The sequence below is a fragment of the Rattus rattus genome, chromosome X (genome assembly GCF_011064425.1).
Source record: "Rattus rattus isolate New Zealand chromosome X, Rrattus_CSIRO_v1, whole genome shotgun sequence".
Taxonomy (NCBI): Eukaryota; Metazoa; Chordata; class Mammalia; order Rodentia; family Muridae; genus Rattus; species Rattus rattus.
The window spans coordinates 91,754,884-91,778,593 of record NC_046172.1 but is presented as its reverse complement, the minus strand read 5'-3'; the positions used below and the strand labels follow the sequence as shown (position 1 = coordinate 91,778,593).

Below are 23,710 nucleotides of genomic sequence, written 5' to 3'. Positions count from 1 at the left end.
TGTTGTATTTGTCAGTGTGCGTGACAAAATTCAGATGTCTAGATTTTTAAAGTGGCAAAATTTAAAAGATCTAAGTACAAAAATGTTATCTGTTCCAACTTGTATTTGACCCATCACAAAAAATGCAAAATAAAAAAATTGAAATCAAAAGAAATCTTAAAATGATATTTGCATGTTGGAAGAAGTTAAAAAATAGTTACAGAGATAAAAGCAGACATATGTGACAATGCAAAGCCACTAAATGCTAAGCCACAAATGTGCTTCATATCAAAAAAGCCTTTGACTATAGAGCAAACTGTACCCACTCTATCACAGACTACAAATACCAAAAAATAAAGAGAACTAGGAATGTAGCCCATGGATACCATTTGACTTGGTTTCACACACAAATCACGTATCCTTAGAAATGATAAAGGAAACAAAATGGGATAAATTTAACTCACATGTACAAACAAGAATGTACAAGCACAAAAATGTAGAATTGAACACTTTAATGGGATGAAAAAATATATGAAAACAGAAACAGATACAGCTGAACATGGACAGTAAAATATGATATGGAAATGTGTTCAAAATGAGGATAGATTGAAAATACAGTTAAGGTAAAACTCACAAATGGTAAAAACTAAAATTAGTAAAGAAAAAAGGATATTGCCATACATTTTTATTTTAAGTTACTGGAAAACTGTAAATTTCCACTAATATATTTAATATTCTAGGATGAAAAATACTCTTTAAGCAAATTATTAAAGATGTTATGAGTAGGAAGTCTAAGTAAGTCAATTAACATAGGTGATTTTGAAATATTGAAGATATACATGAGCAAGTTGATTTTGAGGCATTTTATAGTTTTATGAATGGTCTACCAAACTGGGAAAAAAGAACCTTTCTAAGTGGTTTGTATTATTTCAAGGCATTAGTAGGAAACTTAATAACACCAATAACAAACCAGCCAAAGAAAAACACTATAAATAAAAATTACTCAATCTTACTTATGAACACACTATGATAATGCTACATTAAAATTACCATATCTCTCTATAAATTATACATGATGTTATCACCATTTAATTCTTCTCAAGATATCAAAGATGGTTCTGTTACGTTGCTGTAACTGACTATATTTATAATGTAAGAGACAGTAGAGCAATAAATGTATAGAAATTGATAATAGCAACAAAGCATGTAAATGTAGGGAAAAACTCTATCCAGACCTTTGTGAAATAGTTATGATTGGGGTTCAGTGGTTTGGAGAGCTAACTGCTCTCTGGAGGACTCACGGTTGGTTCTCGGTGTCTGCATGGTGGCTTACAACTGCTGATAACTCCAGTTCCCAAGAATCAGATTCTGTCTTTTTACCACTTAGCACACCAGCACACAAATGAGGTGCATAAAATCACACAGGTTGACACACATATATATGAATTAAACATATATTAATAGTAATAATTTAAAATTACTAAATATATACTAAGATACACTTTGTGTAAGAGATCAATAATTGAAAGCCATTACACAAGGAGAAATCTTTAAAGTCCTGGCCATGAACATCTGTAATGGGAACCAAACCTGGTCCTCTGGAAGGACAGGCAGTCCTTTTAACCACTGAGCTGTTTCTCCAAGTCCCAAGGAAGACATATTATACGTTGGGGGAAATAGCCATTTCAGATTTGGAAGTGGATGGAACAAAACTTCTTTCTTCCAAAGTGAGATCTTTCTCCTGATCTAGTTTCTCAATACTGTGTGCATTTGATTACTGATACTCATCTTGTATCTGGGGAGGTTAGTAAGCAAATAAGACTTAGTCATGATGTCATACTCTTTTAATAAACATTTTTAAATTAAAAAAAAAGTCCGATAATCATGAGATTCCAAATTCCAATAGGATTTTTTAAGAGAAATTTATGTTGATACCGACATTAATGAAGAGGTTTAAACTCTATAAGTGTAAAAATGTTTTTAAATGTTTAATTATATTTTTATAGTTTTGAAAATAAAACATAAAATGTGTTGATGTGCAAAAAATAGGCATGTGACTAAAAAAAATGTCCAGAAGCAGAGTTATGTTTTATTTGGATCATGTTCAAATACCTGCTCTCTTTTTTCATTTTGGCAGTTTCATTTGTGTGTATAATACACTATAATTATATTCAGCTTCATTTACTTCTGTCATTCCCCTTAATTTCCCTTTGAGCCCCTTCTTCCTACCTAGTACCCCCAGTGACAAGACTACTGATGAAAAGTAACACCCCTCCTCCATCAACAATCAACACTCCAAAAGTCCTCAGGAAAGAGGAGATCCCTGGAATACTTTCCTTATTCATGATAAATTGTTGAAAAGCCCATCACATAAAAGGATCTGTAGCTGCTGTGTATTCCCAGATTTTGCAATGGCCATGTTACATCTGAATGGCAGGCCATGGCACACTTCTATGTTTTTTTGTCACTGAGCCACAGTTTTTGTTAAACATTCTCTCCACCCCCACCTCCACCCTCAGAAGGGCTTGCTGACAGGAGCCTGATAGCAGTCCTCCTGAGAGGCTCTGCCAGAGCCTGACAAACACAGATGTGGATGCTGCAGCCAAACATCTGACTGCAATGGAGGACTTAGAAAAAACAGAAGGAGCCAAAAACCCTACAGAACAACAATAATATCAACCAACCAGACCCCTCCCCCGCAGAGCCCCAGGGACTAAATCAGCAAACCAAAGAGTACACATGGAGGACCTATGGCCCAGCTGCATATGTAGCAGAGGGTAGCATTATCTGGCATCAATGGGGGGGAGGCCCTTGGTCTTGTGAAGGCTCAATGCCCCACTGTACAGGAATGCCAGGGCTGGGAGGTAGGAGGGAGTGCGTGAGTGGGGAGCACCCTCACAGAAGCAGAGGAAGAGGGGATGAGATAGGGGGTTTCCAGAAGGGAAACCAGGAAAGGGGATAACATTTGAAATGTAATATCCAATTGAAATAAAATATCCAATAAAAATAATAAAAAATGTAGAAAGAAAAATAATCCCCTCCCCCCATTACTAATGATTTTTTCTGATATTTCTAAGGGTAGGCATCATGTCAAAAGAAAGTGTATTAATTTATTAGTATTTCAAAAAAGTCAAGAAAATTAAGAAAAAAGCCTCATGGAAAATATCAAGTTGGGCCTTTGAACTCACAGAGGTCATTCTTACCCTTGTCACCTGAGTTAACTTTGCCTATTAATTTAAATAGATACATAAACTCAAACTGTTACATCATTTAAAAATTTTTGTCAAAGTTAAGACAAAAAAAAAAGAATTGAACAGGAACTAAGTTGGGGGAGGAAGGGTTTGAAACATGAGCAGCAAACACGGAGAAGAAAGATAAAATAGCACATTGTCTCTTCCATGCAGAATCTAATTTAGTGATAGAATGACGGGAAGCAGAAAGAACATTGATTAGGGTGGAGAAAAGAGAGTAAGGACAGGTGGACAAGAGATGGTTATGGTAGTATGGTGGTGGATATGAAACATATATATATGCCATAATGCAATCCATTGTTTTGTTTACTAAAAATACAATTTTTAAAATGTGCAAAGAATATCCAACCAATATTATATTAAAGGCAGATTTTATCATTCCTGATGTCTCCTTGAGAATCAAGGTACTTTAACATGTACTTTTTTTTTTTATTTAGGGCCAGCTGTCATGGGTCCCCCTTGGTCCTCCTGGATATCCTGTGAAAGGGGCCAGAAAGGTGATGAAGGTCCCCCTGGGAATTTGTATTCCTGGATCTCCTGGACTTGATGGACAACCTGGAGCTCCTGGCTTTCCAGGACCTCCTGTCCTCCTGGCCCTCAGTTACAGTAAGCGTATGTTTTTATCCTGACAAGTTTGGCTGTTCTTTTTGCTCCACTTCATTTATAAGTGAATCTGACTGAACTTTGGCATCGCTCATTTATGTTCCTGATATCTAAGAAATTACGCTGTTATTTTTAGTTTGTGGTTTTAGTAATTCATTGGTCTTCAAACAGTGTTCAATATCAAGGACATGTCATACATGCTGTTTATTAGAGTAGCATTTACTGAGAAATAATTTAAAAACAAGTATTTTTCTAGCCTTTCTGTTTTCTCTAGTCTTCTCAACATTTAACAATCATCTTGCTATTTTATCATTAACCCCAGGTCATGAAATCTGTAAAGCAGGCCTCCAGGGCCCCCAGGATCTCCAGGTGACCTGGGACCCATGAGAGTAAGGCGTAAAGGTTTGATCCTGGGCATCTTTTTCATTCTTGTAAAGTCATTTGCAGAATGCCCTGTATTCTAACTTCTATCTTAAGACAGCTATTCCTGCCCACACTCCAATATCATCCCTTAACAATAGTGTATATTTTTTGTAAAGTTAATTTATATCTCAGCCTTTTTAGCTAATACAACTTCTAATAACTTGACTCCAGCACGCCTCCCATTGAAACCTACTTTTAGACTTTGCAAAACTTAATGGGTATATTGTCTTTCTCTAAATTACCTTAAATTACGTGACCATTCATTGGAAATCAACTTTTATTAAACTTGACTACTTGGCAGTTTCTCAGTTCCTTTTATTCATCTGGAACCGAGGTTTAGTATCTTCTTTCTTTATACTTACAGTAATTATCACTTTAAGATTTTAACTCGCCTCCTTTCATTGACAAATTGGTGTGCTAATAACCAACACTTGCAAGGATCTATGCCATGTACACAGAGCTACTTACATTTGCTTGCCAGGCAGTACTTTCTTTTAACTAATTATTGCTACTATTTCTACTTAAAGCCTAGTAGTCTGGATGCCCTCCTGTTTCCCTAAGAGTTTTGATTCAAAAAAATTTCACCTAGTTTTTCCACTTCTACTCTAAGTAATAAAAAATATTACAATGTTTCAACTTCCTAGGAAAGTTAATGACCATAATATAGGCCCAGTTCTTCAGGGGAAGAAAAACAAGTCAATGAAAAATATGGAGGCTGTATTTGTGTAAAAATGCTGGATAAGTCATCCAGCAAACAGACATGAGATGAAAATGTAACCATTTTATCTAATGTACAATGTATTTACTACATAGAGGACTGTGGTAATAAATTAGTACTACCATTCTGGTGCTTTATAAAAGAGTACATTTTTGTCATGCTGAAATTGGTTGGGGCTGGAAAATCAACCTATAAGTGGCTAATAATATTAATGACAAAGGGAGAGATTTTTGGTCACTAGAGTTTCTAAAGTTGAAAAATAGTAATGATTTTTCTATTGCCATTATTAGTCTTGCTTTAATATTACATGAAAATTCTAATTACATGATTATTTACTTTTTGTTTTTTGTTTTCTAAGAGTTTCTTAAGCATCTAGCTATTTACAGTAGACTGAAGTTAGTGTTAAATGTTAGTGGTGGTCTTGGAATTGTATTAAGATTTGTTTGGTCCTTTGGTAGCATTCGTTGTATTTTGTTCAGAGTGATGCCAGCATTAGCATATATTATATCAGTGTCAGTAGAAGACCTGTAATGTACTAATTGAAGGTGTTAATGGTGGCTTTTGATAAACTTAATTATAGTTGTATTATTAAGAAATTAGAGGTAGAGGGTTTTGTTCAATTGAATAATGTGAGAGATTGAATAATTTATGAAGGTGAAGAAACCGATCCTGATTAAGATGCAATAGGTAGGTCTGACTATGTTATAACACTCTGACATTTGAATAATAGTGTGAATTCTGGGTCCTTACTTGCATTTTTATTGTAATTGAGATTACTCAAGTAATGACAGTAATGCTCAAGCAATACATAATAATAAGAATTAAAAATATAGGTACTACAATTAAGGAAATAAATATCATTATCTATCTTAATTTTTTAATTATTTTTATTCTATGGGAATTGCCAAGGGTTTATGCTTGGATAGCTATATGATTTAGGGCACTGCCTTTTTAACTAAGTTAATTCTAGAAGATTTGAAGCTGTTTTTGATTACTAGTTTGTTGATAATAACTTCATTGTAGTTGAAAAATCCTAGAAAATTGGAGGAACCATGGGTAGATGAAAAACACTAAGTTGTAAGATGATGAGGAGGGTAATCATTAAGGAATGCATCTGTAGGTGTTTGTGGGCATTTTCCAGACAATATTGTTTTGACATCTGAAATCTTGCAAAATGCTGCCAAACATGGGATGTTTCATTGGCTTAATTAATAATGGGAGTTGTTTTCTTAAAATTAACTAATGCAAATAATCCAGATTACCTTAAAATGTTGAAAAGGAGGATTCGTATGTGATATACAGGAGTTGGGAGAGGGGAAACAATATGATCAAAATATACTATATGAAAAATTAAATACGTAAATAATAGAAATAGCTTACAAAATAAGGGATAGCTAGATTTGTAAGATTACCACAAGTTCTTTGGGGGTGATAGAGGTAGAATAGGGTATAGTAGTTTTTAAATCTTTAAATAAACATCATAAAATGGTTTTTAAATCTTTAAGCAAAACATGTAGTTTGCTCATGAATTCCCTAATAGTATGAAAGGCCACATAACTAGTAGTGCGTGCCTAGCAGATGAATGTGCAATTCATTATTTTTAAGTCTGCTCGTGGGACAAATGGAGTTTGTTATAATGATGGCTCTTGTGTTTAATACACTAGACTGTAGCTTGTATGTATTCATTCATTTCCCTTACAAATCTATAACCTGGTCCCACTTCCCCATTCCACTTCAGCAGATTGATCTATGGGCCGTTCCTTGCCTATACATAGACTATGCTATACTTATGCAAATGCCATGCCTTTCATTTTGCTCATATAGATATCTTGTCAATGAGATCTGTCCTGACATCACTGTATTTAAAAATTGCAACTTTTCCCCCACCTACTGATCCTTAGCACACACTTAGTCACACTTAACTCCTTTTCCTCCAGCAAATGTATTTCATACACATTTTAAAAGCTTACTGGATGTAATATTATATTAAACATGTGTTGTTTAAGAATTTATTATCTTTATTGTTTATTACTCCTTTCTATTGGAAGGAAGTTAGCTCCACAAAAATGTGGAATTTTGTCTATTTCCTTTATTTTTTTATTTGTCACAAATACTTAAAGCTGTTCTCTATATACACTAGACACTCAGTATTTATCTGTCTAAGAATTGATTTTAGACATAGGCTTCTCTAGTCACACTGTTGGGTAGGAACACTATTATTCCTTACAGCTGTCTTCTTTAGAATCCCATCAAAAGAAGGTTTAAGTAACCCTTCAATAATATTTTTTTTGCCAGGTGACAAAGGTGTGATACTTGCTTCAACTGTATTGAACTGCCATTTCAGGGCCTCAGGCCAACCTGGTTTACCAGGTCTCCAGGTCCCTCCAGGTAAAAATATCTCCCATATAGCCAATTTATATTTTGGCTCTTTTTTTTTGAATATGCTCACTGTTTATTACAATGTTAGTTTACCATTTTATAGCTAGTCACTTATGTCTAGAATTTTTTGAGTATGAAACATCCCTCTTAAGAAATAAATTGTACTTCTACTTAGAACTGGAAGCTACCAACATTATTGGTTATAGCATTTGGTATTATTCAAAGACTTACATTGTCCCAACCGTGAAATGACATTTTAGAGTCAGAATTTTTCTGCTAGAAAAACTAGGAAGAATATTCATACTATCTGGACCATCGGAGTATTGTTTCCAGAGGCAGAGTCATTGGGAATATATTACAAATGGTGGTTAAGAAACAAGGTTTCTATTAAACTTCTGGCAACAAGCTGCCAATATTTTTTCTACATATATGGCCTCCTCCTAATTTTGAGTCATTTTGAGAACCACAAATATTCCACTCATTAACTCTTTACATATGCCAATATTTCATATTCTTGAGGTTGAGGTTGTATAAAAATGCTTGTCCAGTCTGATAATAGATTCCAGACTGATTATCAGTCTAATGTGTCTACAAAGACTTCAAAACCATTGAGTTCGGAAATACCAGCAAGTTTCATAGGTGCCAGGGAGCTAGTTATATAGCCTGTACTTCCAGTCTACTTTGTCTTAAACTGGGGAATAAATAAGAATAACACAAATGGCTTGCTAAAATCCAGACTGCTGGATCCAATCCCCAAGTTCTGATTCAGTAACACTGGATTAAACAATTCACAGCAGTATCCAAGTATTAACTTTCAAACTAATAACCAGTAAATAATAATGATACAGTTAGTTCAGAGATTTATCTGTACAACCACTGCTTTAGGAACTTTTTTTCCCGTAATGTCTGGTACTAAACAGATCTATTAAGCCACATCATAAGGAAGGGCAAACCAAAGAAAGAGCTAGTAAAGATAAAGGGAGATTGTATAACTGAAAATTAAGATAAGCAGGCTCCGTTCCTTGCTTCTCCTAGTGGCAATAGGGTGGTTATAGGGACTCAAGCTCCACCTTACAGTTTCTAGTAGCTCAAACTTCGCAAAAGAATACTCAGGAGCTGGAAATATCGGGGGATGCAAATAAATGGTAATTTATAAAAAAGTCTGATTTCTTCCTATTGACAACATGAAAGAGGGAAGAATCTGAGTTAAGTCTGACAGAGTTCTCTGTTTAAAATTGAAGTGTGTGATGTGCTGATTTCTTTTTTTTTTTTTTTGGTTCTTTTTTTCGGAGCTGGGGTTTGAACCCAGGGCCTTGCGCTTCCTAGGCAAGCGCTCTACCACTGAGCTAAATCCCCAACCCCGATGTGCTGATTTCTAAAGGCTTAAGGCTCAGTGCTCATCTGATCTGTGTATGTCTTAGGATCTCTTGGAATCCCTGGAGAGAAGGGCGAGAAAGGACAAGCTGGGACAACTGGTCCGAAAGGATTGCCGGTAAGCTTTGATTATTATATTATGGGCTACAAAGTACTGAAAGGTGCCATGTGCCCTTCGATTTTTCCCTTAGGAACAGATACATACAAATTTAGTTTAAATTAGGATTTATGTTATTCCTTCCCTCTCCCTTTTTCCATCCTTACTTCATGTTTCTTTGTATGGTAAATGTTATCATTGGTGTTAACTGAGCAAGTTGGAGGGAAAATGTTAAGAAAAAAAATCTGATTTCCTTTTTTCATTCTTACCCCTATTTTTTCTTACAACTCAGGGCATTCCTGGACCTCCAGGTGCTCCAGGCTTTCCAGGGTCTAAGGGTGACCCTGGTGATGTTCTCACTCTTCCGGGAATGAAAGGTGAAAAAGGAGAATTGGGTTCCCCTGGAGCTCCAGGGCTTCCTGGTCTACCTGGTAGTCCTGGAAAGGATGGTTTGCCAGGACTTCCTGGCCCCAAAGGAGAGCCCGTGAGTTGGTTTGATATTCTTACTTTTATGTCAGATTGTCATTTAGTAATGTTTCCTACAGCATGAGTTTCTATCTCAATGGTAGAACTTATACTTGGTGTGTGTGAGTCTCTCAATTCAATTCTCACTACTCCCCACCTTCCAAAAAGCACTTGCCAAATTAAAATAGAAAAGGATCCTTGTTATTAGATGAAGATTCTACTAAAGCCTAAAATCATATGATTTTACATTGAAATGGTATATCGATACTAACTAGAATTGCCTTACTGTTTTTCTTTCAGTTTTATCAACGCAGTATGGTATTGATTATTATTAGCTATAATTAGATGGGCAGGAAGATAAAATGCTTAGGTGTCAGTGAGATTCAGCTCTTATTCTAAACATCTCTGGGATTCTTTAAGCATGAAAATAAATCTAGTTTGCTTTGTATATATAGAAATGTTATAGATTTCTGTGAGTAGACAGCCAGATTAAGAATCTAAAGAGTAGGTTGGGGATTTAGCTCAGTGCTAGAGTACTTGCCCTAGCAAGCGCAAGGCCCTGGGTTCGGCCCCCAACTAAAAAAAAAAAAAAAAAAAGAATCTAAAGAGTAAAACACTGAGCATAAATAATCTCTTTTATATTCAACATATAGTGCAGGGTATTTGGATGGGATATATACATATATATTAATAGGATTAATAGACAATAATATCTCAACTCATGGTAGGGTATAACATTTTTGAGAGAAGAGACTTTCATCTACTCGTCTACTCAGCTTGTACCTCTGAAAGATAGAGTTCAGAAATATTTACTGGAGCAGGGAATGAGTAAGTAGGTAATCATAGATTCAAGTTAAGAACATCATAACACAGTTATATAGCCTAACTTCAAGGAGTATGGCTGGATCATGTCCCTGGTTGTATTCATTCGTACTAACCACATGAAGTTGTTACCATCAATGTTTTTATGTCTTAAACATTTCCATTTTCAGGGTGGAATCGCTTTTAAGGGTGAAAGAGGTCCTCCTGGGAACCCAGGTTTACCAGGTCTCCCAGGAAATATGGGACCTACAGGCCCTGTTGGTTTTGGGCCTCCAGGCCCCGTAGGTGAAAAAGGCATACAAGGTGTGGCGGGAAATCCAGGCCAGCCAGGATTACCAGGTATGTTTACTATTTTTGTTTTGTTTTAAAAGTAGAAATAAGATAGATAGATAGATAGATAGATAGATAGATAGATAGATAGATAGATAGATAGATAGACAGACAGACAGACAGACAGACAGACAGACGGATGGATAAAAAGTTAAAAAAAATCTTGGGAAATGTGTTTCTTTGGCCATCCATATGTTTATAGGAAGGGAAGAGAATGTTTTTGTTTAAAGTGAGATTTCTTGTTAACTTACTCCAGCCAATGTTGATAGTGTTATTTGTATTTTGTTCTTGTATACATGTTTCTGTAGCTCTATCTATGTAACTGGGAAGTGTTCATGCACATAACTGTTTTTATTAATATTTTAAAATTATAATAGAATTATAAAATTTTCTGCCTTCCTTCCTCCCTCCAACTCCTTCCATCTCCCTTGCTCTTTCAAATTTAGATCCCTTTTCTTTAAATGTTGTTTTATATGTGTGTGTTCCTATATGTACATTTCTAAACACACACACACACACACACACACACACACACACACACACACACACACACACGTACCTAAATACATAAAAACAACCTGCTTGGTCTGTATAATCTTACCTTTATGTATATGTTTTGAGGGCCAAACACGTGTTCCTTAATTTTAGAGATAGCTTCCCTCACTGAACCTGGAGTTTGTTGTTATCACTAGGCTGACTAGCCAGTGCACTCCGAGGGTCTGCTTCCCTCCACACGCTCAGTATTTGGGTTATAGATGTGTGCTGCCATGGCAACAGTTTTATGGGTGGTAAGGATTACTACAGATTCTTAGTCAGCAGGCACTTTGTGGGGAGCTACCCTTCCATCCCAATTTATGTTCTGAGTCTCAAGGTAGTTGTTCCAGATAAAATGACAGAGAGAGAGAGAGGGAGAGAGAGAGAGATATTGAGAGAGATTTTCCTGATTTTGTTTTTTTGTCTTGTACTATCCATGTCCTCTTGTGTTGGACGATAATGGTCCATATTGTACAAAGGCAAACATCTCCCTTCCTTAAATCACTAATTTAAATACACTTATCTTCTGCAATTAGGGGCCACAGGCATAAAGCAGAGATATTTTATCAGCTATCTGAATATCCTTTAATCTGGTCAGGCTGACATCTAAAATTAATTATCAAATCATCAATCATGGAAGTACCTAAAAGCATCATCTGCTTTTAATCTTTGAAATTTCTTGTATAGACAGAGTGGGATCGTTATCATTAGTCAAGTCTCTGATTCTCACTGAGAGCAATTCATTTGTTTTCAGGTCCTAAAGGTGATCCAGGCCAGACCATCAGCCAGCCAGGAAAGCCTGGCTTGCCAGGGAATCCAGGCAGAGATGGTGAAGTGGGTCTTCCAGGTAGGCAAAGAATTCATTTTATTTCAAAACATCCTCATCACTGAACTTCTTCTTTTGGATGTTCCCCATTCTTACACTACTGTTTCCTGTAGGTGATCCTGGACTTCCGGGCCAACCAGGCCTACCAGGAATACCTGGTAGCAAAGGAGAACCAGGTATCCCTGGGATTGGGCCTCCTGGACCACCTGGTCCCAAAGGTATGTAGGGCAAGGTGTGGGGCAGTGTAGAGTACCTGGTTAGTAAGATACTATTCTTTCGTAATATAAAACAAAGTAGCTATAACTTTTTGTGTATACCATTTAAAAAATGTATATGAAAAGTCATATGGCAGCTGGAAAGATGGCTTAGTGACTAAGAGGACTAGGGTTTAATTTTTAGCATCTCCAGAGCAGCTCCTAATCACTCTTCACTCTCTAAGTCTAGTGGATTCAATGCCATCCTCTGGTTTCTTAGGATACTAGGCACACACATGGTTCATGTATATAAACACAGACAAAACACCTATACACATAAAACTGAAATGATAAAAATAAATATTAAAGAAGAAAAGTCATTATATGAACTTGAATTTTGGAGACAGGGTCTCTCACTGAACCTGGAGTTCATTTTCTAAAACAGTCTAGTAATGAAACTATCTACAATTCAAAGAAGCAAAATTTATTTATGTGCTAAAGAAGATCATGGGAATTATCACATTTGTATTCATCCTTGTAGTCTTGGAGCTTAGAATAGTTCCTAGGAATGTTGCAAGAAGGACACAAATACGTGTTAACTTAATGGACTCTATGAATCAGAAAACAGATTCACTAAAACATGTGCAATGTTTTATCCCAAGTAAAATACACCCTTGATTTATTGAAAAATTGAGGGTTTTTACTACAGTTCTGCTTTACTCCTCCCAGAAATTATTCTTATAAATGGCAGAGTATCTGTCACCTTTGGGTGATGACAATTCCTTACTTATACCAAATATTTTTTTATAAATGACAGATTTGATTTTCTGTGTTAATGCTCATATACATACAGTTGAATCTAGCTCATCTGCAGAAGTACATGCTAGGCATTCTGCCACGTTCCATCACAATGTAAGCAGAAGGGAAGGCCTGTATTTATGTGTGGCATTGATTCACAATATTTAATTCTGATGTATTCTATACTTCAGAAGAGAACATCTTCATCTACAGCCATTACTCTGTGGAAATGAAAGGATAAGGTGATGTAGAGAGTCACAGATGTCTATTAGGCTTGATTCTAAGTGGCCATACAGAATGCTTCTGTAATTTCCACGTGTTAGTGTATAAAGCATGATTAGGGAGATAAGGATGTGACTATCTTAAAGTTTATTCTTTCTGTGGGTTAAAAACAATGACTTGATATTTTGCAGGTTTTCCAGGAATTCCTGGACCTCCAGGAGCTCCTGGGGCCCCTGGAAGAATGGGCCCAGAAGGGCCTCCTGGGTTACCGGGCTTTCCAGGACCCAAGGTCTGAAAGTTTTTTTTAAAGGATTTATTTATTTTTACTTTGTATGTGTATGAGTGATTTGTCTGCATGAGTATATAGGTGCACCATCCATGGGTGCCTGGTGTGATGACTGTGGAGGTCAGAAGAGGGCCTCAGAGTGCCCTGGAACTGAGGTCACAGACAGTTATTAACTACTGTGTGGGTGCTGGGAATCGAGCCTGGAGTTCTCCACAAGAGCACTCAACTTCTGAGCTATCTCTCTAGCTGATCTGGAACATTTACCCACCCTTTCCATTTTTCCATCTTATCTATTCTCCTTAAGTCGGTTCCTATTCATCTTAGACATTACCAAATCTTTTATTATATTGATACATAGCATATTTTCATTTAAAAATAACAAATCCCAAACCATCTTTAATACTATAAGAGTTAATACTTAGATTCAAAAAGTTTCTGACCTTGTGTTAGACTGGTAGGTTTTTGTATTAGACGAAAGACCCCAATGATCAGCTTGGCCTATGTTTATGTATATAAACAATAACTTATTTCATACTTACAGTACATGTGTGATGATTGGTAAAGTTGTGCTGGATATGTCAAGCCCTTCCTGTATTCTTTCCTCTGTCCCAATTCCATTAAAGATACATAAATCAAATCCCTGCTATTTGGTAGTACTAATAAATAACTTCCTTTATATTTCTTCTGTTGTATCTTATTTAACCTCTAACACTTTTCAGTCAGCCTTCAGCAGAGTGCTGCAGTGTGTAATTATCCCAACCTTTCCTGTATCTTCTGTGCTTAAATGATTTAATCTCTCTGGGTTTCATTCTTATTACTTGTTTTCCTTGGGAAAAACATCTGATAGGCTTTCATGAGAAAAATATATCTCTGTTGGCCTGCTTTTATTTTATGATGAGCATTTTCAAATAAACACAGAAGCCAAAGAAATAATGTAATGAAATTTCACATATGCATTTGCCAGGTACAAAGTGACTAAGATTATAGTAACACTTCCTTGATCTTTTCCTGTTTTTCGGGAAGTGGGTGGTCTCATTTAACCCAAATCTCAAAATTACATCATTTCACTTACAAATGCTTTAGCATTCAGATCTAACTAAATGGAAATTGTATACAGAAACCACAATGGCATTATAAGACTTAGTCATGTTAAAAATAATTACACGAATTATTTAATTCTCAGTCCACATTCACGTTTCCTCAAATGAGTAGAGTGTCATTTAATCCTTGGCTTTTCAGTTAACTTTCATATTTTGAAACAGTCAACTCATTACTTTTTTTAAATTCTATTTCTTATCCTTTCAGATATTTTCTCTAACATGCCCATTATTTTTAATTTAATTATCCTCTCCTTACTATGGAAGAGAAATATTGCTTTGTATTCAATGCTTTCAATTCTCTATAGTAAACGGTAAACATCAGGAAAGTCACGGGACTTTTCGTTGTGTTTTGTCATGTGTATGCTTAAGGGAGAGCCAGGATTTGGGTTACCTGGGCCACCTGGGCCACCAGGATTCCCAGGTTTCAAAGGAACACCTGGTCCAAAAGGTGATCGTGGTTTACCAGGACCTCCAGGTCCTCCAGGACACACTGGCTTGGATGGGCTACCTGGACCAAAAGGTATGGAGGCTCTTGCTACTTTTCAATTTGTTTTAAACTTTTATTTATGTTGAAACCATTGGAAAATGTTATGGGTAATAAGCAAGCTAATTGGAAATTCCATGATGCCTGTCGGCCACTGTTTTAATTTTGTTCATATTCCACTAGTTTTTTTTTCATTTGTCAAAACAGAGGATATAATTGCCTCTTGCCTTTTGATTTATTCATTTTGTATAATTTCATAATTTAAGAATTACTTCATATAATTTAAATTTAACAGAATTCAGTGGCCTCGTATTGAATTGCATGGGTATACTATCAGTGACTACATAATATCTGATTGCAAATAATGTCACACATGTAATTTAGATATGTGCAGGTACAATAGTAGACTAGAAGAGCAAAAATTAACTTTCTTAGTAAAAGGTAAGAGTATAAATAGTGTGAAATGTCTGTCTGTCTGAGCCATTGTACACTCCCAGCAACAATGAGTGAAGCACTTGTTTCTTCCAACCCCTACCCAATAATGGATAAAACAAAACAAAACAAAAACACAAATATCTCCTGGCTTTTTCTAACCTGATGGAAATAAGTAGATTTTTCAGTAGACTTTAAAGCATTCCATTGTAAAGTTTTCAAATACACAGGAACATTAAAGAACTGTGTACATCATGTGACTATCTAGGCCTGCTGCTTGGGTCCTAGTTAAAAAAATTTTGTCTCATTAAAATTTTTTAAATAAAATATTACAGATGTATTAGCTAGAGATAGAGTTGCACATCAGGGAACTTTGCCCTTTGGTATGTGTGAAGGACCTGGATTCATTCCTCACCCCAAGAAATGGAAATGTTATATATAATACAGTGTAGAAAAAGACAATGCCATGACACCCTATATACACCCACCACAGTATGGTGATAATGAATGTTTTTATTATGTATTTTCTCATATGTCTGTCCATCTATACATACTATATATATAATCATCAATTTCTTTTTCATGAATACAAAACAAGTTGCAGATGTTGTACTCATCTCCTAAATATTCAGCAGGTATATATAAGGTTTTCTATGTGTTTTTGTTTCTATAAAAAATCCATGGATGTAGTGACAAACACAATCTAATATCACTTATATTCAGGGCTGGGGATGCAGCTCATTGTATCTGATTTTCCTGCCTGGTACACACCCTGAATACACACACACACACACACACACACACACACACACACAAAGAAACTGGCCTTATTCAAGGTTTAATTAGTTTGTAACAACCATACCAATATTGTTATGAAGCTTTTTAGAACTAGTATTCAAGGTTCCAATTAGTTTGTAACAACCATACCAATATTGTTATGAAGCTTTTTAGAACTAGTATTATTTTGTCTGTCCTAGAAACCTTAAATGTAGAATCATGCAATAAGGACACATTCTTATGGAAATATCTTTCACTGTGCATATTTTTAGAAAAAAATATCCTTGCTAGTTCTTATATCTACTAAATTTTTTGAAAGATGCCATTGTTAGAATCTCTGGGTTTTGTCAAGTTCAAAGTATTATGAAGAGCTGTTTAAAGAACTTCAGAGTCTTTTGGTGGATACATGTTTTGAGGTATGCTTTATACATGCTTAGCTAAGATTAGAACTGTGCTCATGCGTATGTGCTCACTTGTATAAGAACTATTAGATCTTTTTCTCTAAAATGGATTTCAAAATTCACACTAGTAAAATATTTTCAGTTAATCATGATTCTATCTGATATTAAAGTTTTTACTTCTTTGTGGTAGTATTATAAATTACGTAATCCAATTTAATTTCTCTGATGATATAGGATGGCCAGCTTTTTTATCTGCTCTTGTGGGTTTTTTAGACAAACACTGTGGTTTGAATTGATGGACTGTGCTGTGTCTTAAGTTGAAGGTGTTTCAGTATACCCTGAATACTTGTCATTTGGAAAGTAAACTCAGGATATTTTATTCCTGTGTTGATTTACCTATTTAATTTCTATAGTGTTTTTTTTTGTTACAAGTTTTGATTTATTGTTTTTATTTGTGTTTTCTATTATTTTAATTTTGTGTCTTATCTAAGACATATGTACCTGCCAGGCACTGCCTAGACATTCAGACCTATAGTGTCATTAATCTCAAATACTTTGTATTAATATCACTTATTTAAAATAGAAGCCCAACAGTAGATTATTTGGCCATATCTATCACATCAATTACTGTATATGGATGGGTCCTTTCTGTGCTGCCAATCCTGTTTCCCTCATCTGTTTAACTATCCTTTAGTATCATTTTGTTTACATGGATATATATTTTTTCTTGTTAAAATTTTTAAACTTTATGCACCTAAGTATTTTTGCCCTTTCTTCTTCTCAACATAGTTCAAATGTACATGTCCCCTACTGTGAGTGAATTAACTATCATTTAAAGAGACTCATTTTCCCTCTTTGCCCGTTGATATTCATATGTCATTTCTCACTAATTTAACCATCTTGAACTTGATATCATAAATATAAAAAAAATGCAAAAGTTTTAACATAATTAGCTTGGCTAATTTTATTTTCATTGTTCATTTGCAAGAATAATTCTCATGATAAATATTTTGGAGAATTGTCTGAATTAAATTTATATTCCCAAATCATGCTGAATTGATTTTCATTAAATCAATATATAGCTCAACTTAATTTTAGCCAGAATAGGTTTATTGTAGAAAATCCCCAAAATAGTATTGAGACAACCTGTTAAGAAATTCTTTTATTAATACCCGATATATTTGACCACCTAATTTTTGAATGGATGTAAATCCACTAAAGTTGTAGTGTTTCCCAACACTTTATCTTTCTCAGCTCATGAGAAAAATTACAAATCAAATATTCTGAATGATAATCTACTGATAGTCTTTTAAGAAAGATACCTACTAAGTGTTTTAAAACATGATTTTATGAAAAAATGAAATGGGAGCCTATTTGAAAACATGAACATTTTTTACCATTGTATCTGTTTGATATTTTGAAGGAATTTTAAATTTCTATATTTTTTCCTAATAGAGTTTGGAATGTTTTGCTTGATTAGCAATGTCAGGGCGGGAAGGCAGGAAGAGTTAGGTGGATGGCTGGGGGCACCCTCATAGAAGTAGGGTGAGGGGGATGGCATAGGGGGCTTATGGACAGGAAACTGGGAAAAGGGGGATAATGTTTGAAATGTAAATAAAAAAAATATCCAATAAAGAAAGAAAAGTTTCTCCAAACAACAGTAACACATCAAATATTACAATATATAAAAAGAAACTCTAGCATGACCTTCATGACCATCACGATCTTCAGAATGCAAGCTGCTTTGATGTCTGAAAAGGTATTCAGCATAATTTGCTATTTGGACAGTCCAAACAATTACATCTATGCTATTACCTGAAATATTGCTAAAATTATTTGATAAAATTCAGCATGCATTTCTGAAAAAAAAAATACTTTTAGAAAATTACAAACTGAAGAAACTCTGTTAGCCAGCCTCTAGACTCAGCCTATAGTGGGTTGAGGCAGATGGATTGCCTCAAGTTCAAGAAGACTTGATTTTAGGCCACTCAGAAGGGCAGTGGAAGCTCTGTTTCAGAAAAAAAAACTTGTCATCAACATTGAGATACCAAAAGGTCCTTTTTTATGATATAATCTTTTATGATAAGCCTTATATAATTTATAAAAAGCGTAATCCAGTATGGTTGATTGTGAATTACTGATGCTTTTCCAAAAATGGGATACAACAAAGAGTTGTTTTCTAAAAAAAAAATCATTATTATACAGAAAATATTTAGCTATTGTATAAGACAAATAAAAGCATACAGATTGGAAAGGAAGAAATTATCTATTCGTACATGATATAACTTTTTAAATTTAGAAAATCATCTTACATAAAACCTTTGGAACAAAAAGTCAATTTTGTAATATGAGTATTAGGGCCCACTATATAAAAAACAAAATGAAGTTTTTACAAATTAGAATTAGAAAAAAGTATTATTTAAAATAGCAGCAAATATCATAATGTTCTGATATATATATATGACATGACAATTTAAATATATTTATATATATATATGTATATATAACAATAATGCAGTATTTATATGGTAATAAATTGCTACAAAAATAGCAGCATTGACATAAGCCAAATATAAAAAAAGATAAAATGATACATTATGCCGGTGTACTGGCAGGCCCAATTTTCTTAAGATAAAAAGTCTGCCCAAATTAATGTATAGACTAGCCATGCCATTAAGGAAAACAAAGCAGAAGTTTGTAATTATCCAAACATTTATGTGGAAAAGAACACCTTACAGTAGTCAAAACAAATTAAGAATGTTCTATGTTAGAGAGTTCAAAGAATTTGATTTGAAAACTTGATACAGTCTTTTTTTTTTTTTTTTCTTTTTTTTCTTTTTTTTTTTTATTAACTTGAGTATTTTTTTTTTTTGGTATCTACCATTTTTTTTTTTTATTAACTTGAGTATTTCTTATGTACATTTCGAAAAGTGTTATTCCTTTCCGGTTTCGGGGCAACATCCCCTTCCTCCCCCTTCCTTATGGGTGTTCCCTCCCACCCTCCCCCATTGCCGCCCTCCCCCGACAGTCTAGTTCACTGGGGGTTCAGTCTCTTAGCAGGACCCAGGGCTTCCCTTCCACTGGTGCTCTTACTAGGATATTCATTGCTACCTATGAGGTCAGAGTCCAGGGTCAGTCCATGTATAGTCTTTAGGTAGTGGCTTAGTCCCCTGGGAAGCTCTGGTTGCTTGGCATTGTTGTACATATGGGGTCCTCAAGAGCCCCTTCAAGGTCTTCCAGTTCATTCTCTGATTCCTTCAACGGGGGTCCTATTCTCAGTTCAGTGGTTTGCTGCTGGCATTCGCCTCTGTATTTGCTGTATTCTGGCTGTGTCTCTCAGGATCGATCTACATCCGCTCCTGTCGGTCTGCACTTCTTTGCTTCATCCATCTTGTCTAATTGGGTGGCTGTATATGTATGGGCCACATGTGGGGCAGGCTCTGAATGGGTGTTTCTTCAGTCTCTGTTTTAATCTTTGCCTCTCTCTTCCTGCCAAGGGTATTCTTGTTCCCTTTAAAGAAGGAGTGAAGCATTCACATTTTGATCATCCGTCTTGAGTTTCATGTGTTCTGTGCATCTAGGGTAATTCAGGCATTTGGGCTAACAGCCACTTATCAATGAGTGCATGCCATGTATGTCTTTTCTGTGATTGGGTTAGCTCACTCAGGATGATATTTTCCAGTTCCAACCATTTGCCTATTTAATTTCATAAAGTCGTTGTTTTTGATAGCTGAGTAATATTCCATTGTGTAGATGTACCACATTTCCTGTATCCATTCCTCTGTTGAAGCGCATCTGGGTTCTTTCCAGCTTCTGGCTATTATAAATAAGGCTGCGATGAACATAGTGGAGCACGTGTCTTTTTTATATGTTGGGGCATCTTTTGGGTATATGCCCAGGAGAGGTATAGCTGGATCCTCAGGCAGTTTAATGTCCAATTTTCTGAGGAACCTCCAGACTGATTTCCAGAATGGTTGTACCAGTCTGCAATCCCACCAACAATGGAGGAGTGTTCCTCTTTCTCCACATCCTCGCCAGCATTTGCTGTCACCTGAGTTTTTTATCTTAGCCATTCTCACTGGTATGAGGTGGAATCTCAGGGTTGTTTTGATTTGCATTTCCCTGATGACTAAAGATGTTGAACATTTCTTTAGGTGTTTCTCAGCCATTCGGAATTCCTCAGCTGTGAATTCTTTTGTTTAGCTCTGAACCCCTATTTTTTAATAGGGTTATTTGTCCCCGCGGTCTAACTTCTTGAGTTCTTTGTATATTTTGGATATAAGGCCTCTATCTGTTGTAGGATTGGTAAAGATCTTTTTTCCCAATCTGTTGGTTGCCGCTTTGTCCCAACCACAGTGTCCTTTGCCTTACAGAAGCTTTGCAGTTTTTATGAGATCCCATTTGTCATTCTTGATCTTAGAGCATAAGCCATTGGTGTTTTGTTCAGGAAATTTTTTTTTCCAGTGCCCTGTGTTCCAGATGCTTCCCTAGTTTTTCTTCTATTGGTTTGAGTGTGTCTGGTTTGATGTGGAGGTCCTTGATCCACTTGGACTTAAGCTTTGTACAGGGTGATAAGCATGGATCGATCTGCATTCTTCTACATGTTGACCTCCAGTTGAACCAGCACCATTTGCTGAAAATATTTTTTCCATTGGATGGATTTGTCTCTTTGTCAAAAAAATCAAGTGACCATAGGTGTGTGGGTTCATTTCTGGGTCTTCAATTCTGTTCCATTGGTCTATCTGTCTGTCTCTGTACCAATACCATGCAGTTTTATCACTATTGCTCTGTAATACTGCTTGAGTTCAGGGGATAGTGATTCCCCTGAAGTCCTTTTATTGTTGAGGATAGTTTTAGCTATCCTGGGTTTTTTGTTATTCCAGATGAATTTGCAAATTGTTCTGTCTAACTCTTTGAAGAATTGGATTGGTATTTTGATGGGGATTGCATTGAATCTGTAGATTGCTTTTGGTAAAATGGCCATTTTTACTATATTAATCCTGCCAATCCATGAGCATGGGAGATCTTTCCATCTTCTGAGGTCTTCTTCAATTTCTTTTCTTCAGTGTCTTGAAGTTCTTATTGTACAGATCTTTTACTTGCTTGGTTAAAGTCACACGAGGTACTTTTATATTATTTGGGTCTATTATGAAGGGTGTCGTTTCCCTAATTTCTTTCTCGGCTTGTTTTCTCTTCTTCTGTGTAGAGGAAGGCTCCTGATTTATTTGAGTTAATTTTATACCCAGCCACTTTGCTGAAGTTGTTTATCAGCTTTAGTAAGAACAAAACTCTTTATGGTCATAATCTAGACAAAAATTGTTGGACAAGACACTAAAAAAATCATGAAATAGAAAACTGCTAATTTGGACTTCATTAAAATAAAATATTTTCATATTATGTATCTAACAAAGTATTTGCAAGCATAATATTTATAAATTTAAAAGTAGAGTTGAAAAATATTGGCAACAATTTAAATATCTTTATATTTCACCCCCGAAAGCATTAAAATTGTAAGCAAATGCATGTAAGAATCTTTAGTACAGTCATCTGAAAAATGTAGGTTTAAGCAGCAGTTAGATAGGTACATAACTGTAAGAGATTTCTTCTCAAGAACAAGAAATAATGCCACCAAGTATATATAACTGAGTTTTGCATACAGCCAGTTAAAATCCAAAACAGTGCAGCCCCTTTAATCTTTAGCACAGGACCAAAAACTTTGAAAATGTTGTGCCAGTATATTAGAAAGTAAAACACAGTCTTACTCTCTGAAACAACAAACTCACTTCTAAGCATCTATTAAAGGAAACTATGAAGCTCTGTGTAAAACATATCTGTGTAAGTGTCTGTTCATAGAAGCTTTATTCATAATCAAGAATTGAAAACAGCCCAAATGTCTATCAAACAATGAAGACTAACACAATGTAATGTACCTATACGATGAAATATTCGATCTGTGGTGTTAGGAATCAAGTCCAGGACCTCATGCATGCTAAACATACATTCTAAGTGCTGACATAAATCTTAGCCCAACATGTATCTTTCAAAAATGTACACAGTCAATTTCAGTAGGAAGATAAATCTTTTCAACAAACAGTGCTAAAACAATTGGATGTCTGTATACACAACATGCATAAATGAATCTCAAATGCGTCATATTAAGTGAAAAAAAGACATATTCAAGAAGCTACATACTGCGTAATTGCATTTGTGACATTCTGGAAATGGAAAACCTGTAAGAAATAAAGTAGACAGTAGCTGCAAGAAAATTGGGATGTGGAGAAGCAGCCCAACAACTGATCACTGGTTCTTTTGAGGATTGCCGAGATGGTTCTTAATCTGGATTTCAGTGGCAGTTACACAACTGTATACATTTCTCAGAACTCATCCCAGTGTAAAGAAAGAACAGGTCTTTAAAATACAATGTTTTCGTTAGTTTCTTTTATAGCAATTCTTACATACTCTGTAGTTTTCTTCCTCTTACCTATAATGCCGTCAGGATCTATCCTTCACCTCTCCATGCCTCCTCATTTTACATCATCTTAAAAAGTAACGCACTAGGTCCAATGTGTGCATCTCACATCAGAACAAAAACAACATACCACCTTAAAGAAAACTGACCTTCCCTTCCCTAAAAGCCATCAGCAGTAAAATGTTCCTCTACTAGGAATGGAGACTCATGAGCTCCTCTCCTCCCTGAGCAAGACCATATATTGGTTTGAGCATGTGCAGGTGACTACAACTACTGTTGAGTCCCTAAATGCAGCTGCCCTGTCATATCCAGAAGACACTGGTTTTCTCTGGACAGTCCTGACTTCTGACTCTTACATTCACTCCCATCCCTCTTCTTCAATGATCCCTAAGCAAATTTTAATACATATAATCATTTTGAAAAGTGTGAATGAGAGGAAATTCAGAGAGTGAAGTTTCAAATGTCAAAATATTGTAGGCAAGACGAGAGAATCTTGAGCATATTTTCAGTCATAATCCCAAATTAATAATTAAAAGGAAGATGTTGAAATTTATCTGCTTAAAGTACAAGTGACTAAAAGCTACATTTTTATAACCAAAGAGTTACCCAGTATGAAGTAAGCTATAATCTTGTTGCTGTTTTGAGAAGTTAAGACAAGTATTGTCATTTGGCCCTGTGTTAAATAAGGCTTCGACTGGGAATGGGATTTTTGCATTGGGTACTTACTTGTCCTTTTCTTCCTGGAT

General features: G+C 35.4%; 1 protein-coding gene across 1 annotated transcript in view; it reads left to right on the top strand.

Moving 5' to 3' along the window:
* LOC116888646 (collagen alpha-5(IV) chain-like) overlaps positions 1-23,710 on the top strand; it is a 760,537-nt gene that overhangs the window by 685,562 nt on the left and 51,265 nt on the right. Inside the window, exons 23-29 of the mRNA XM_032889937.1 lie at positions 8,775-8,845; positions 9,117-9,308; positions 10,282-10,450; positions 11,730-11,822; positions 11,915-12,019; positions 13,207-13,304; positions 14,771-14,921. Of these exons, the coding sequence (XP_032745828.1) occupies positions 8,775-8,845; positions 9,117-9,308; positions 10,282-10,450; positions 11,730-11,822; positions 11,915-12,019; positions 13,207-13,304; positions 14,771-14,921 (879 nt within the window). The remainder of the gene's footprint in view (positions 1-8,774; positions 8,846-9,116; positions 9,309-10,281; positions 10,451-11,729; positions 11,823-11,914; positions 12,020-13,206; positions 13,305-14,770; positions 14,922-23,710) is intronic.